Below are 14,050 nucleotides of genomic sequence, written 5' to 3' on the forward strand. Positions count from 1 at the left end.
CGTTTGTTGACTGACTGCTTGCCATATTTACACAGTCCAATGATCAAGAACAAGTGTTCTTACAAACACTCATTAGTCCGGTTAGTTTGTGAAAAACGACCTTAAATAATCCGTAATGAGAAAAGTTTTGTGACGGGGACATGTTATCATGAAAATGCTGTCTAGTATTCTGGAAACAGGCTATAGTGCAAAAGTAGGTGATAACATTAATATAAGGTTTTGTGGGAGACAATTTAGTATCACTTGTATTTATTTAGTTGAATTCCTGCTTTCTTGGCGTAGAGGTCCAGTGGGCAATCCTAATCTGGGACTGACTTCCCTATATATGGATATTTATGCAATCAATGATTGGGACCCCCTGGACCTCTGATCCAAGAAGACAGGTTATTTAAATAAGTATAATATAATAAATGTTTTCTCAGAAAACTGACTCCGAGTCCTCACCTACTTCTGTTATATGACATAGCAGATCAGATGCCATGTTTAACTACAGGTTAACCTTTAGATAACATATATGGTGTATATTCTTACTTTTAAACTTTAATTTACATCACAACTGTATACAAATAAAAAAGACTTTATGTAAAAAAACAACATAAATATGATATCCTTACAATGCATTTAATATGGGATGTCACAAATGACTTACCTTGTTTAAGAACCTTGTCTCGTGTTTTCTTGTCAATGACTAGAGGTCTTGGGGGCTGGATACTTTCTTCCTTAAAGATACTCCCCCATCCATAATAGAGCCGCAAGTAAGAATACAACAACACAATAGACAAGAACAGAGCAAGCAAGATCCAAAATAGCATGATTAGGGATGATATGCAACACAGCGAAGAACTGGAAGTTAGCTACGAGACACAACACAAACCTGCAATCTTCACACTTAGTGTACACAGTGTATAGTCATCCCACATTCACGCAGACTGAATCAATACTATATACACACACACACACTATTGGGATTCCAGCCGGTAGTCACACACAGCTAGCACAGACGTCCTGCACCCACAGCAGTCAATGGAATTAGTCTACCAGTAATAACAGTACAAAGGTTTCTTGTTATCACTGTAACCCTAGGAGAAAGCAATGCAAAGCCAATCCCTGCTATAGAGACTCTAATCCATAAAATGGTGCGAGTGATCATTGTATGAAGATTTTTCATAAAGTGCATTTATAGGCATACAATAAAACCAGTAATAGTCTGCACATAACCTTCCCAAATAATATTTCAAGCCATGGACTACATCTTACACTGTGCTCACAATAGCGTACAACACAGCCAAGTGCTATTCAATGTTTTATGAGATAGCAATTGCTCCCATGCTACACTATGGGGCAGCGCCGACCAGTGCTTTTATTTCTCATGCCGATGTAGAGGTGGTCGAGTCCCTACGCTGTTTTATGCTATATGCTGTCTACCTGTACTGCGAAAGGTGTTTTTTATTAAATGTATTATATGATGTTTTTATAAATCTGTGTTAACATGTAAATGCCGCTAGCAGAGTGTAGGTTCTCAATGTAGCATAACCGAGGCCATTTGCCAGCGGGCGCTACCTTGCGGTTGGGCTGGAGCAGTGGTGATTAGATGTTAGATAACATAGGGTTACGTTGAGGTAGAGGAGAAGTAACAGATGGCAAGTGGGTTTCAGTTTAAGTAAGAGTAGATGTGGCTACAGTGTCAAGGCCAGTCAGGGAACCCTGAGATGGCTACGTGAGGCCTGGAGCCTATGGCTCACTCTAGCGGGCTCAGGGAAGTTGTGTGACTAAACTGTCGGGGTCCAGAAGCGGACGAAAGTGTAAGGAAAAGGGGAAACTGAGGCGCAGATCTGGTGTTACGAATCAGCACCACCATAGCTGCAAGCAGCCTGCTGTGGTTTCTGCTACGCCCAGGTGGCAGCTGCCATTTTTAGCCATGCCTCGGGTCGTCCAGCTGGCTGCTTATTCCTCCATGTGTAAGTGTGGAGAGGTGGCTAGGACGCATGCGCGTGCTAATTTTTCCCAGCCAGAGCCAAAGTCCAGTGTTTCGCCTTGGAAGCATGCTCAGCTTGATAGTGCCATTTCTGAGTCTAAGGCGGGCTTTGCACACTACGACATCGCAGCCCGATGCTGCGATGCCGAGTGCGATAGTGCCCGCCCCCGTCGCAGCAGCGATATGTGGTGATAGCTGGCGTAGCGAAAGTTATCGCTACGCCAGCTTCACACACACACTCACCTGCCGTGCGACGTCCCTGTGGCCGGCGACCCGCCTCCTTGTTAAGGGGGCGGGTCGTGCGGCGTCACTGCGACGTCACACGGCAGGCGGCCAATCAGAGCGGAGGGGCGGAGATGAGCGGGATGTAAACATCCTGCACACCTCCTTCCTTCCGCATATCCTACGGAAGCCGCAGTGAGGCCGGTAGGAGACGTTCCTCGCTCCTGCGACTTCACACACAGCGATGTGTGCTGCCGCAGGAGCGAGGAACAACATCGGACCGTCGCGTCAGCGTAATCATGGATTACGCCGACGCTGCACCGATGATACGATTACGATGCTTTTGCGCTCGTTAATCGTATCATCCAGCCTTTACACACTGCGATGTCGCATGCGATGCCGGAAGTGCGTCATTTTCAATTTGACCCCACCGACATCGCACCTGCGATGTCGCAGTGTGCAAAGTGCCCCTAAGTCCTCAGTTCAGGCTACAGAGCATGCTCCTACACTTAGTGCGAAAAGCCTCTTTTCTCAGGTACTTGGACTTCGTTCTGTGTCCAAGTCCTGTGTTGTGCCTACTGAGCATGCTCAGGCTGATAGTCTGATTTCCGAGGCTAAGTTGATTGTTCAGGCTACTGAGCATGCTCAGGCACTTAGTGCATCAGAGGCTAAGTCGGTAAGGGCTTCACTGGGCATGTCCGTGAGGTGGCAGGCCCTGATAGGCTGGACAGCGTCAAGTGTACTGATGATGTGGCCACTTTGGACTGGCTCGCGGAGGCCCGCCCCTATGACCTGGCACTCCACCATTGGTCATCATACAATGACTGGTAGGGTGTTTGGGGCAGGGCTGCCATTGTGTCATCAATGATGTGGCGGTTCCGGATAGGCCGTTGGTGATGTTACTGATGATGTGGCACTCCGCTTTTGGCCCCTGGAGGCACCATTGTGGTTCACACTGTGTTTGGGGCAGACCCTAGGTGATAAAAGAGCATAGAGACTGCATGGAGGTGCGCAGTCTTCACATATGCTCTGAGCTCATGCTTATGCTTAGAGCCCATTGCGGCTACAGCCTTCGTGTAGGAGCGGTAGGCAGGGCTAGGCGATTGGTGCTTGTTGCGCCAACACCTGCGGCTCAGCACACTCAGAGTCAGCTTTCACGCTACTGTCCTACTGTTCAGTCCTGCTTGGGCAGTCCATTGGAGTTAACTGGGCTGCGGCGCCGACTGTCTCAGTGTGCACCCTATGCGCACGGACAGTGTAAGCAAGGACCCCTGTGGTGTTAACCGGGGAGTTCCTGTCTGGGGTTTGTGGATTCTGTGGCATGAACAGGGTTCTCAATAGTCCTGGTCCAAATGACACCTAACTTGGATCAGGTTCATATTATTTCAGAGCCGCCCAGCTCTGTATTATCCGCCTGACCTACGGGTTGCCAGCAGCTTCTTTATCATCTGGGAGCACGGTGGACCCCGACTGGCGATTGAGATATACACCACCTTATCCTAATCTGCCAGTCCCCCGTAACACCCGGCAGCTTGAGGATGAATTCCAAGATATCGGGGGACAGGTTGAGAAAGAGTACACCAGAAAGTAGCAAAGTCATGTCTGTCATAACAATGTGTAGAATAAACTGAACAAGTTTGGTTCCCAAGTGAACTCTGTTGTTCCTTGGGTTAATATTTTGTCTAAGACGAGGACCATGGGCATCAGCCTGAAGAAACCAGTAAGTGTTGTGCACCCCAGTTGAAGTCACACCCGTCACATCCTTGGCGAATGAGCGTGATGCCCATGCAGCCTGGCATTCATGCCTTCCTTCATCGATTCGGTATTAGAAAGAAATTGCAGCATGCTGCGATTGGCAGCATATATCAGACGGCGTGCACCCATTCAAGTCCATGAGTGAGTACAAACTATCGGACTGCGCTGATGTTTTATAAATGCCGTCTGATATACACTAACACAGACAATGGAAGAAGATGGAGAAATTAAGTTCTCCATCTTCTCCCACCTGTGCTCCGATTCTTACCTGTGAGAGAATTGGATCACAGTAAATGACATTCAGCTCACACTCTGATCAGAGTTTGAACCGAGTGTCATTTGCTTAATTGGCAAGAATCTCTCGCATGAGAGAATCTATAGATGGCTATGTGAGCGTACCCTTAAAATACCAGTCAAACTGCCCATATAATAATACCAGCAATACTCTCCAAATAACAGTGGCAGCCACAATGCCCATATAATAATATCCACAATAGTCTCCATATTACAGTACTAGTAACCCTGCCCATATAATAGTACCAGCAATAGCCTTAAAATAATAATGTAAGCAATTACCCATTTTATAGTATTTAATCTCTTTATTAATGACCTTGTGGATGAGATTGATAGTAAAGTGTCAGTCTTTGCTGATGACACCAAACTATGTAGGATATTAAAAACAGACCCTGAGAGTACAATATTACAAAACGATTTGGATAAAATGTCAGAATGGGCAGATACTTGGCAAATGAGATTTAATGTTGATAGATGTAAGGTAATGCAGCTAGGACGGAGCAATCCTATTACTGCATATACATTAAATGGAAGTAAGCTCAGAACTACAGAACAGGAGAATTACTGGGGAATTCTGGTTACAAGTAAGCTGAGCAGCAGCACTCAATGTAAAGCAGCAGCTGCAAAAGCAAACAAGATTTTAAGGTGTATAAAAAAAGAGATTAGATCCTGTGCTCCAAACATATTGTTACCTCTCTATAAATCACTTCTGGATAAGGGATCCAGTTTTGGGCTCCACATTTTAAAAAGGATATTAAGAAGACAGTCAGTTCAAAGGCAGACAACTAGATTATTACAAGGAATGGGAAGGCCTCCTATATGATGAGAGGTTGTAAAAGTTGGATTTGTTTAGCTTAGAAAAAAAGACATCTAAGAGGAGATCTTATTTATATGTATAAATACATGTGTGGTCAATATAAAGGACTGGCACATGACTTTTTCCTTCCAAAGATAATACTAAGGACCAGGGGGTATTCCACTGTGAGTGGAAGAAAAGCGATTCTGGCAGCTAAATAGGAAAGGGTTCTTTACAGTTAGAGCAGTCAGACTGTGAAATGCCCTACCACAAGAGGTAGTGTGGCGCCCCTGAGGCTTCAGTAGCCATAGGGTACTGCATCTCCTTTAAGATGTAGTACTCATCCCGGGTAAGGACAGGTTAATCACTGGTCTTTCTCACATTCACACACCAAACACAGTTAGGTGCTTTCCCACTGGGGGGATGGTCTGGGGTAGATAGGGTGGTGGCCATCATGAAGCATGGGATTTTCCCGGTCACTAGGACAATCACCTGGGGGGCGGGCACCACATAGGGAAAAGGGAAGGAGCATCTTCACACTTGGGCAGTTTACCCCGGGCACAGCTTGGAGTGAGAGACACAGTCAGGACCTCTGTCCAATCTTATTTTACCTCACACTTCTGGGAGCGCTATAGGACAGCTCTACAGCTACACAGGATTCCGGGGTTTTCGGAGAGTACAGGAAACACCCGCAGCCTGTTCCATATTCCACATAGACTTTGGGATTGGAGGGACCCCGACCAGAAAGGACTCACAGTGGGAACACCGGCGGTGACCTCAAATTGCTCAGGATCGACTGGGCCCATCATGGCGGTGACTGGTATCTCCCGGACGAACTGGAACTGTGAGTACAGAAACTTGAAAACTGCAGAAACTGTGCCCGCCTGTCCTTGCCGGCGCCCCGCGCTTCGGCGCCAGCCATAACTACTCCCCTCAACATCCTCCCCGGTGCCCGCTCCACCTGTGGGGAGCAGAAACATCTTAGCTGCTAAAACCATCTGCCCCGGAGGACAGCGACAGCAGCGGTGGCTATTCCCTGGCTGCATACCGGAGGGGGAGTCACGAGACAAATCCTGAACCATCATCATTCCCCCCTTTCATTTTATTGTACGCCTCAGGGTCACGAGGCCGGGCAGGGCCACCCGTGACATCCCCAGACCCGACATCACCAAGCCCGCCAACGAGTAAACAGTTAACCCCTTGCCCCGTGGGTGCTACAGTAGTAATAGCAGATACTATAACAGCTTTTAAAAAAGGGCTGGATGATTTCCTCAGTGCACATAACATTGTTGGTGTGACGCCCTGGCAAAACCAGGTAGTCACACATTAGGCCCCCGCAAAACACCTTCCCTCACCTAGGTCACATACAGCCGATCTGAAACCCTAGTCACCTCCCTTAGGGCAAGACAGACACACCAGTGGGCGCGACCAGGCGGTTAGGAAACGCCCACCTAGGGGTCTAGACAGCCCGGGGCGGGAAAAGAAGTAGTTAAGCTTTGGATTGAAGTGGTAGTTCAAGTGGAGAGGAGTGGAGGCTGGAGCTAGGTGTAGCTCCAGTGGAGGAGAAGTTCAAGTTGGACGGTGCCAGGGTCGGAGCCCTGGTACCTTGGCTAGGTCGCAGATGGTGGTCTCCGTCAGCAGGAATCGGGAATATGGCTCGGCAGATCCGAGGTGGACCGGGACAGGGTTGGAGCCTGCCGGTACCGACACGGAGACCCGACCGGAAACCGTGCACAGAGGGGTACTTAGACATTGAAGCCAGGACCGGAACCAATGGCCTAGCTAATCAACCGATTGAGGGCAGGATTACAGGTCCTGTCCCAACCAAAGTCCTAAAAGCAGACAACCACCCATAGAGAGGTATAGGGCAACCGCCAGAGCCCATAGATCCCACGGGTCAGCGTCAGCGGGCACGGCTCCTCAGGCACACAGAAAGCCGGGATCGGACTCCCATGTTCCATACCGGGAAGTCTAAACACACAACCACAACTAGTGCAGACGAAAAGACGGCGACCACCAGCTCGGGTGGGGGACCAGAGTACAACTGGCCGCGGTGGCCGGCCACCAGCACCTTGGTTTCCCAAAATACTCGTGTGATTCATTTAATTGTGAGTAACCAAACATCCCCTGGTCCGTCCGGGCGCGCAATCCCCTGTCATCGTCATACCCTGCACAGAGACACTGGGTCCTGGGGCAACCATCCCTACCCACGAAGGGGTTAACATCCGTCTGCCACTACATCTCCCCCGGGTATCTCACAACAGCAGCGGTGTGTCTCACTTCACCACACACCGTGGGTGGCGTCACAAACCGAATACGGCCAAGGCCGTACTAATACGTCCCCCTTTTCATTCGGCGTCTCCGCGTGACCCCCGGGTCCGGAGGATCCCTCAAGCCACACAGCGGGTCCGGATCCAAGCAGCCCGGCTGCTGCGGGTGTGGGGGCGGCACATTGGTTATAAAAGACTTAATTACAAAAATGTAGAATTGGTGGAGGAAGGTTGAACTACATGGACCTAGGTCATTTTTCAACCTATGTAACTATGCAGCAATAGTCTCTATATATCAATATCAGCCATACTGCCTATATGATAGTACCAGCAGTAAGTTTCCAATAGCATTGTCATTAATAGTCTCCAAATCACAGTGTCAGCTATATTGTACAGTCTTCCTATAACAGTATCACCAGCAATAATGCCCAAACAAAGGTGTCAGCTACAGTGCCCGTATAATAGTGTAAGCAATGATTTGGATACAAAAGTGCTCTTTAATGTATCAGTGTCTAAATAATGCTGCTAGTAATATTGATGAAAGGCTCGTTCCAGCTACACTACCTACTGTATAGTGTCGGCTATAGAGTCTAAAGGGTGCTTAAGGCTAAGTTCACATTTCCGCTAAAATCTATCAGTCACAATCCGCTGCTCTTGTAAACAACGGAATCCGTTTAGCGGATTCCGCTGCTCCCATAGACTTGTATGAGCAGCGGATTGTGACTGATGATGCTGCGTTGCACCCTCCGCCCGACTGATCAGTCGTGGAACGACTGACCGCCGGGCGGGGGGAACGCAGCATGTAACGTTTTTTGAGCAGCGAGATCCGTCGGATTTCGCTGCGCATGCTCTCTGGCTCCCTGCACACGTCACCAGCTTTGGTTGGTTACCCGATATTTACCCTGGTTACGGTGCAAGGAGCCAGCGCTAAGCGGTGTAGGCCCGTAACCAAGGTAAATATCGGGTAACCAAGGTAAACATCGGGTGCTTTGCTGTTACCCGATATTTAGGCTGGTTACGTGTGCAGGGAGGCCGACACTTCCCCGCTCGGCCCCGCCCCCTCCCGCACTCCGCACATGTATGTACACACACACACACACACCTGTCCCCAGCCATGCAGACAAGCACTGCCACTGACACCCTTGTCTGGCCCCGCCCCCCGCTCGGCTCCGCCCCCTCCCGCACTTTGCATGTGCACACACATACATACATACATACATACATGCACATACACACACTCACTCACACATACACTCACCTGTCCCCAGCCATGCAGACCGCAGCACTTCTACTGACATCCTCAGCGCCTGGCCCCGCCCCCCGCTCGGCTCCGCCCCCTCCCGCACTTTGCATGTGCACACACATACATACATACATACATACATACATGCACATACACTCACTCACTCACACATACACTCACCTGTCCCCAGCCATGCAGACCGCAGCACTTCCACTGACATCCTCAGCGCCTGGCCCCGCCCCCCGCTCGGCTCCGCCCCCTCCCGCATTCAGCATGTGTGTATACACACACACACACACACACACACACTCTCACTCACTCACTCACCTGTCCTGCAGTCCCTGCGGTACTGACGTCCTCAGTGCCACGGCCCCGCTCGGCTCCCCTCCCCCCCGAACTCCGCCCCCCGCACACAACGGAATCCGACAAAGAATTCTGTTCTTTGTCATCCGTTGTACAGTGTTGAACAGCGCATCAGTCACATGCGTCAAGCGACGCATGTGACTGATACAAAACAACGGAAATGTGAACTTAGCCTAACACGCTGCAACATCGCTAACAATATATCGTCGGTGTCACGTCGTTAGTGACGCACATCCGGTGCCGTTAGCGACATTGCAGCGTGTAACACTAATGAGCGATGATCAACAAGCGCAAAAACGTGAAAAATCGTTGCTCATTGACACGTCGCTCCTTTTCCAAATATCGTTGCTGCTGCAGGTATGATGTTGTTCTTTGTTCCTGCGGCATCACACATTGCTATGTGTGACACCGCAGGAACAACAAACATCTCCTTACCTGCGTCTACCGGCAATGAGGAAGGAAGGAGGTGGGCAGCATGTTCCGGCCACTCATCTCCGCCCCTCCTCTGCTATTGGACGGCTGCCGTGTGACGTTGCCTGTGACGCTGCACAAACCACCCCCTTAGAAAGGAGGCGGATCGCCGGCCAGAGCGACGTCACAGGGCAGGTAAGTCCGTGTGACGGGTCCTAGCGATGTTATGCGCCACGGGCAGCGATTTGCCTGTGACGCACAACTGACAGGGGCGGGTACGCTCGCTAGCGATATCAGCACCGATATGGCAGCGTGTAGAGTACCCTTAACAGTGTCAGGATTGCTGCCCATATCTTGTGTTTATTTCCATGAATGAAGTATATGTTGTGTTCACACATGGATCTTCATCTTAAGCATAAAGCAGGCAAACATACCCTAAATATAAGAAATTGCACATTTTACTCATTCTGAAAGTATATGGCTCAATCACATGTCATGGCATACAGTGGAGATTATCAGGATAAGTCTCTCTGAGCTAAATTCCTTCTAGTAGGAGAAGTATGTGTCTGTACTCTGGTCCATAGTACAAGCCTGTGATACTGAGCAAGGAACTGCCTATATTTTGTTGAATCGTTTTACAGTAGACTTATTCCAATATGCCCAATTCCTTGTCCGCTCAGTGATCAGTTATCTGCTGGGAACTCCTCATCAAGTGTTTGATTGCCATGAAGCTCCACCACTGGGGAAAGGAGACATAGTGGGGGTTAGAGCAGCAGTTTATGCTTCACAGCTGTTTTTCCTCTGTAAACAAAGATACATTACAGTGGGTAAGGAAAGTATTCAAACCCCGTTACATTTTTTCACTCTTTCTTTCATTGCAGCCATTTGGTAAATTCCAAAAAGTTCTTTTTTTTCTCATTAATGTACACTCTGCACCCCATCTTGACAGAAAAAAAACAGAAATGTAGAAATTTTTGCAAATTTATTAAAGAAGAGAAACCACATGGAGAAATATCACATGGTCATAAGTATTCATACCCTTTGCTCAGACACTCATATTTAAATCACATGCTGTCCATTTCCTTGTGAGCCTCCTTGAGATGGCTTTACTCTTTCATTGAAGTCCATCTGTGTTTAATTAAACTAATAGGACTTGATTTGGAAAGGCACACACCTGTCTATATAAGAACTCAGCTCACAGTGCATGTCAGACCAAATGATAATCATGAGGTCAAAGGAACTGCCCAAGGAGCTCAGAGACAGATTTGTGGCAAGGCACAGAGCTGGCTAAGGTTACAAAAGAATTTCTGCAGTACTCAAGGTTCCTAAGAGCACAGTGGCCTCCATAATCCTTAAATGGAAGAATTTTGGGACCACCAGAACTCTTCCTAGACCTGGCTGTCCAGCCAAACTGAGCAAACTTGGGAGAAGAGCCTTGGTCAGATAGGTAAAGAAGAACACCAAGATCACTGTGGCTGAGTTCCAGAGATGCAGTAGGGAGTTAGGAGAAAGTTCCTCAAAGTCAACTATCACTGCAGCCATCCACTGATCGGGACTTTATGGCAGAGTAGCCATGAAAGCCCGCATAGAGTTTGCGGCCAGCAAAGCTGATACCAGGAACCAACATTTTTTTGTTGGCTGAGGCCCCACCCCTTCTTGTCACATGGGTATGCCCTCACACAGGTCCTGCTAGTGAAAAAGTAAATCAATTGTATAATACTTATGCTAATTCTAACAGGGGGAGGGGATAATGTTAGAATTCCTCCCCACCTATTATTTGATCGTCAGCTGCTGTCACTCAAGAAGCTGGTGATTTTATAAACTTTACTTTCTTGGATTTCAAAACCTAAACTTCCGAGCTGACCACTAACGGTATGTATAGAATCAGCATGATACAGCCAATATAGCACTGGCTTTAGGTTATAGACAAAAATCCTGGTGATTGGTTCCCATTAATGTTTTAAGTTGACAACCACATCAGTCACCAACACTCAAGTCTGGACCATCCACGCGCTTCTGATCAGCCATACTTATATACCATATATTTTCAAACTATCACCCTCAAATTATTCAGACCCCCGCCACTCAGAGTTTATAAAAGAGGAAAATCGCTCCTCCCCTTTTGTGACGCCCCTGGACTATCAGGTTGTCACAAGGTACTGCACAAGCTGCCCTTCCGTGCAGTTGTAACGGGGGCAGGGGGCGCCTCAGGGGGTGTAGTCAGGTCCCCTCGCCTTGTGGGCCGCAGGCTGAACCCCGGCCCGGCCGTTACTTGCAAAACAGGTGTGTTGTTGGGGCAGAGTGTGGATGCATGGGGCCCATTCATGACAGCGTTCCTTCTGTGCTCTCCAGCTCCTTCTTCACTTTCAGGAAAGAGACAATTGCAGGCAGCGGGTAAACCAAACACCGTTTTATTAAACAAAGCTTCCATCTTTTTGTTTGCAGCAGGCTTACTTTAGTACGTTACAAGTTACAAGTCCTTTTCTACAAAACCGGTTTCCTTTTTCTCTACGGGCACTTTCCTTTGCCTGCAGGGGCCAATTGTTATCCCCCTAGCAGTGGTACTCCTATCCCGATTTTAGTCCAGCCCTTTCCCAGGGATTTGTATTGAACTAGGGGACAGCTCCAGTACTCACTACCGACTTCGGATTAGCTCCAACTTCTCCGCTCCCCTGCCACAGCACCCACTCCTGCACTCTGCCCCGGCACTTCTCCTCAGCTCTCTCCCATGTTACATCTCACAGCACACTGCCCTGCATTCAGAGCCCAACCCCCCTTCTCTTCCCTCCTAGGCTGCCCTGCCCCTTCCTTCCCTGTCACTGTTACCAGGGGAACCACTCACTACACTGGCACCTAGGGGGGGAGAACCGTACATAACCACAACATTGTACAATGTGCCACCATACTCCTGTGGCGTCTTCAGGGGGGGAAAAAACGTCTTCTCCACACTAGGGGTCCGTCCACCCCTTACATTCCTCCCCTCTTTAACCTCAGCCTCCTGGCGAGGTTCCGCACCTGCAAGACAACGCATATGGAAAACACACACACGTTTCTTCAGCAGTATTCTTTTTCTTTCTTATCAATAAAAAAACATTTTAAAACTAACGTATCAAAGCACACCAGATTGGCACACAAGTCCGGTGCCCGGAGTCCCTCCAGGGGAGCTCCCGGTCTTGGCTGATCTTCTGCCCGGAGACTCTCCTCAAGCGCTCCCGGTCTTAGATGAGCCGCGACCAACAGAAGCAAAAGGGTTCTTTACTTAACAGTCGCGGGAGAAGTCCATGCATAGTCCCTGCATTCTTCTATTCCCGGGTTCAGTTCTTTTAACGTAGCTTTAACCATAAACACTCACCGGCTTCCAACAGTACCGGCTTTCGACAACAAACAGATCTTTTTCTTCCGGATGATTAACCCTCATGCTGGGTGGTATGCACGCAGCCATTCAGCCCGCTGGGCCCTCACATGGTCGGAGAGGGACTGTCCAGGTAAGCGGGGTAGCCTACGAAACGGCTCATAACCCGGTGGCTCCGGTACTTCCTTCTCCGGTTCAGGCCCTTCAGCCTCCTGCGGGGGTGAGGGGGTAGCTGGACGGGACCACAGTGGGCTGCCGACAACAACTACCGGGTGCGACACCATACTCTGATGTATCACCAGTAATGCCGATGCTTCTCTTGGCTTGCCTCCAGCCGTAGGTTCGGCGGCCGCTTTTGGCGCGACCGTCGGGGTACTCTTCAGCCCACAGGCTTCAGCGAGCACTTGCTTATGCTGAGCGCGCCACGCTCTGTTCTACATTCTGCTTGGTCCAGGTATTGGAGTTTGCTTTTTCTTCCACTGCCGGGGTTGCAATCACGCCGGGGAAGGTGGAGGCGGTTCTTCTTTTCCCGCTTCTGCCCATACTCCGCCCCCGGCCTCACCCACCAGGTCGGCACAGCGTTTGCGACGCCTCTTCTTTCTTGCGGCGCCGCCCACGTCTCTAGACCTCTGCAACTTCTTGGGGCAAGTACCTCCCCTCTTTGGGCGGCGCACTCCGGGCTTCTTCCTCCCAGGCCAGCCCAGCGCTTTTCATTTGGCGCCAACTTTTCGCGCCTCCACTGAGTCCATGAGGACGGCCGCCATCTTGCCGCCATCTTGTGGCCCGTTCAGCACGTCAGGCACCACTTGATCTTCCTCACAGTCTCTGGTCAGGGTTTCTTGCATGCAGGCTTGATCCTGCCGACTACGCCAGTTTGTAACGGGGGCAGGGGGCGCCTCAGGGGGTGTAGTCAGGTCCCCTCGCCTTGTGGGCCGCAGGCTGAACCCCGGCCCGGCCGTTACTTGCAAAACAGGGGTGTTGTTGGGGCAGAGTGTGGATGCATGGGACCCATTCATGACAGCATTCTTTCTGTGCTCTCCAGCTCCTTCTTCACTTTCAGGAAAGAGACAATTGCAGGCAGCGGGTAAACCAAACACCGTTTTATTAAACAAGCTTCCATCTTTTTGTTTGCAGCAGGCTTACTTTAGTACGTTACAAGTTACAAGTCCTTTTCTACAAAAACGGTTTCCTTTTTCTCTACGGGCACTTTCCTTTGCCTGCAGGGGCCAATTGTTATCCCCCTAGCAGTGGTACTCCTATCCCGATTTTAGTCCAGCCCTTTCCCAGGGATTTGTATTGAACTAGGGGACGGCTCCAGTACTCACTACCGACTCCGGATTAGCTCCAACTTCTCCGCTCCCCTGCCACA

The 14,050-nt window shown here is 49.5% G+C and overlaps 1 protein-coding gene across 1 annotated transcript in view; it reads right to left on the reverse strand.

Annotated features, from left to right (window-relative positions):
• Nucleotides 1-996, reverse strand: part of LOC142311643 (all-trans-retinol 13,14-reductase-like) — an 84,673-nt gene extending 83,677 nt beyond the window's left edge. Inside the window, exon 1 of the mRNA XM_075350210.1 lies at nt 650-996. Within this exon, the coding sequence (XP_075206325.1) occupies nt 650-812 (163 nt within the window). The 5' untranslated portion in view covers nt 813-996. The remainder of the gene's footprint in view (nt 1-649) is intronic.
• Nucleotides 997-14,050: the final 13,054 nt, after the last annotated feature.

Source organism: Anomaloglossus baeobatrachus, chromosome 5, assembly GCF_048569485.1.
Source record: "Anomaloglossus baeobatrachus isolate aAnoBae1 chromosome 5, aAnoBae1.hap1, whole genome shotgun sequence".
NCBI classification, from domain to species: Eukaryota; Metazoa; Chordata; class Amphibia; order Anura; family Aromobatidae; genus Anomaloglossus; species Anomaloglossus baeobatrachus.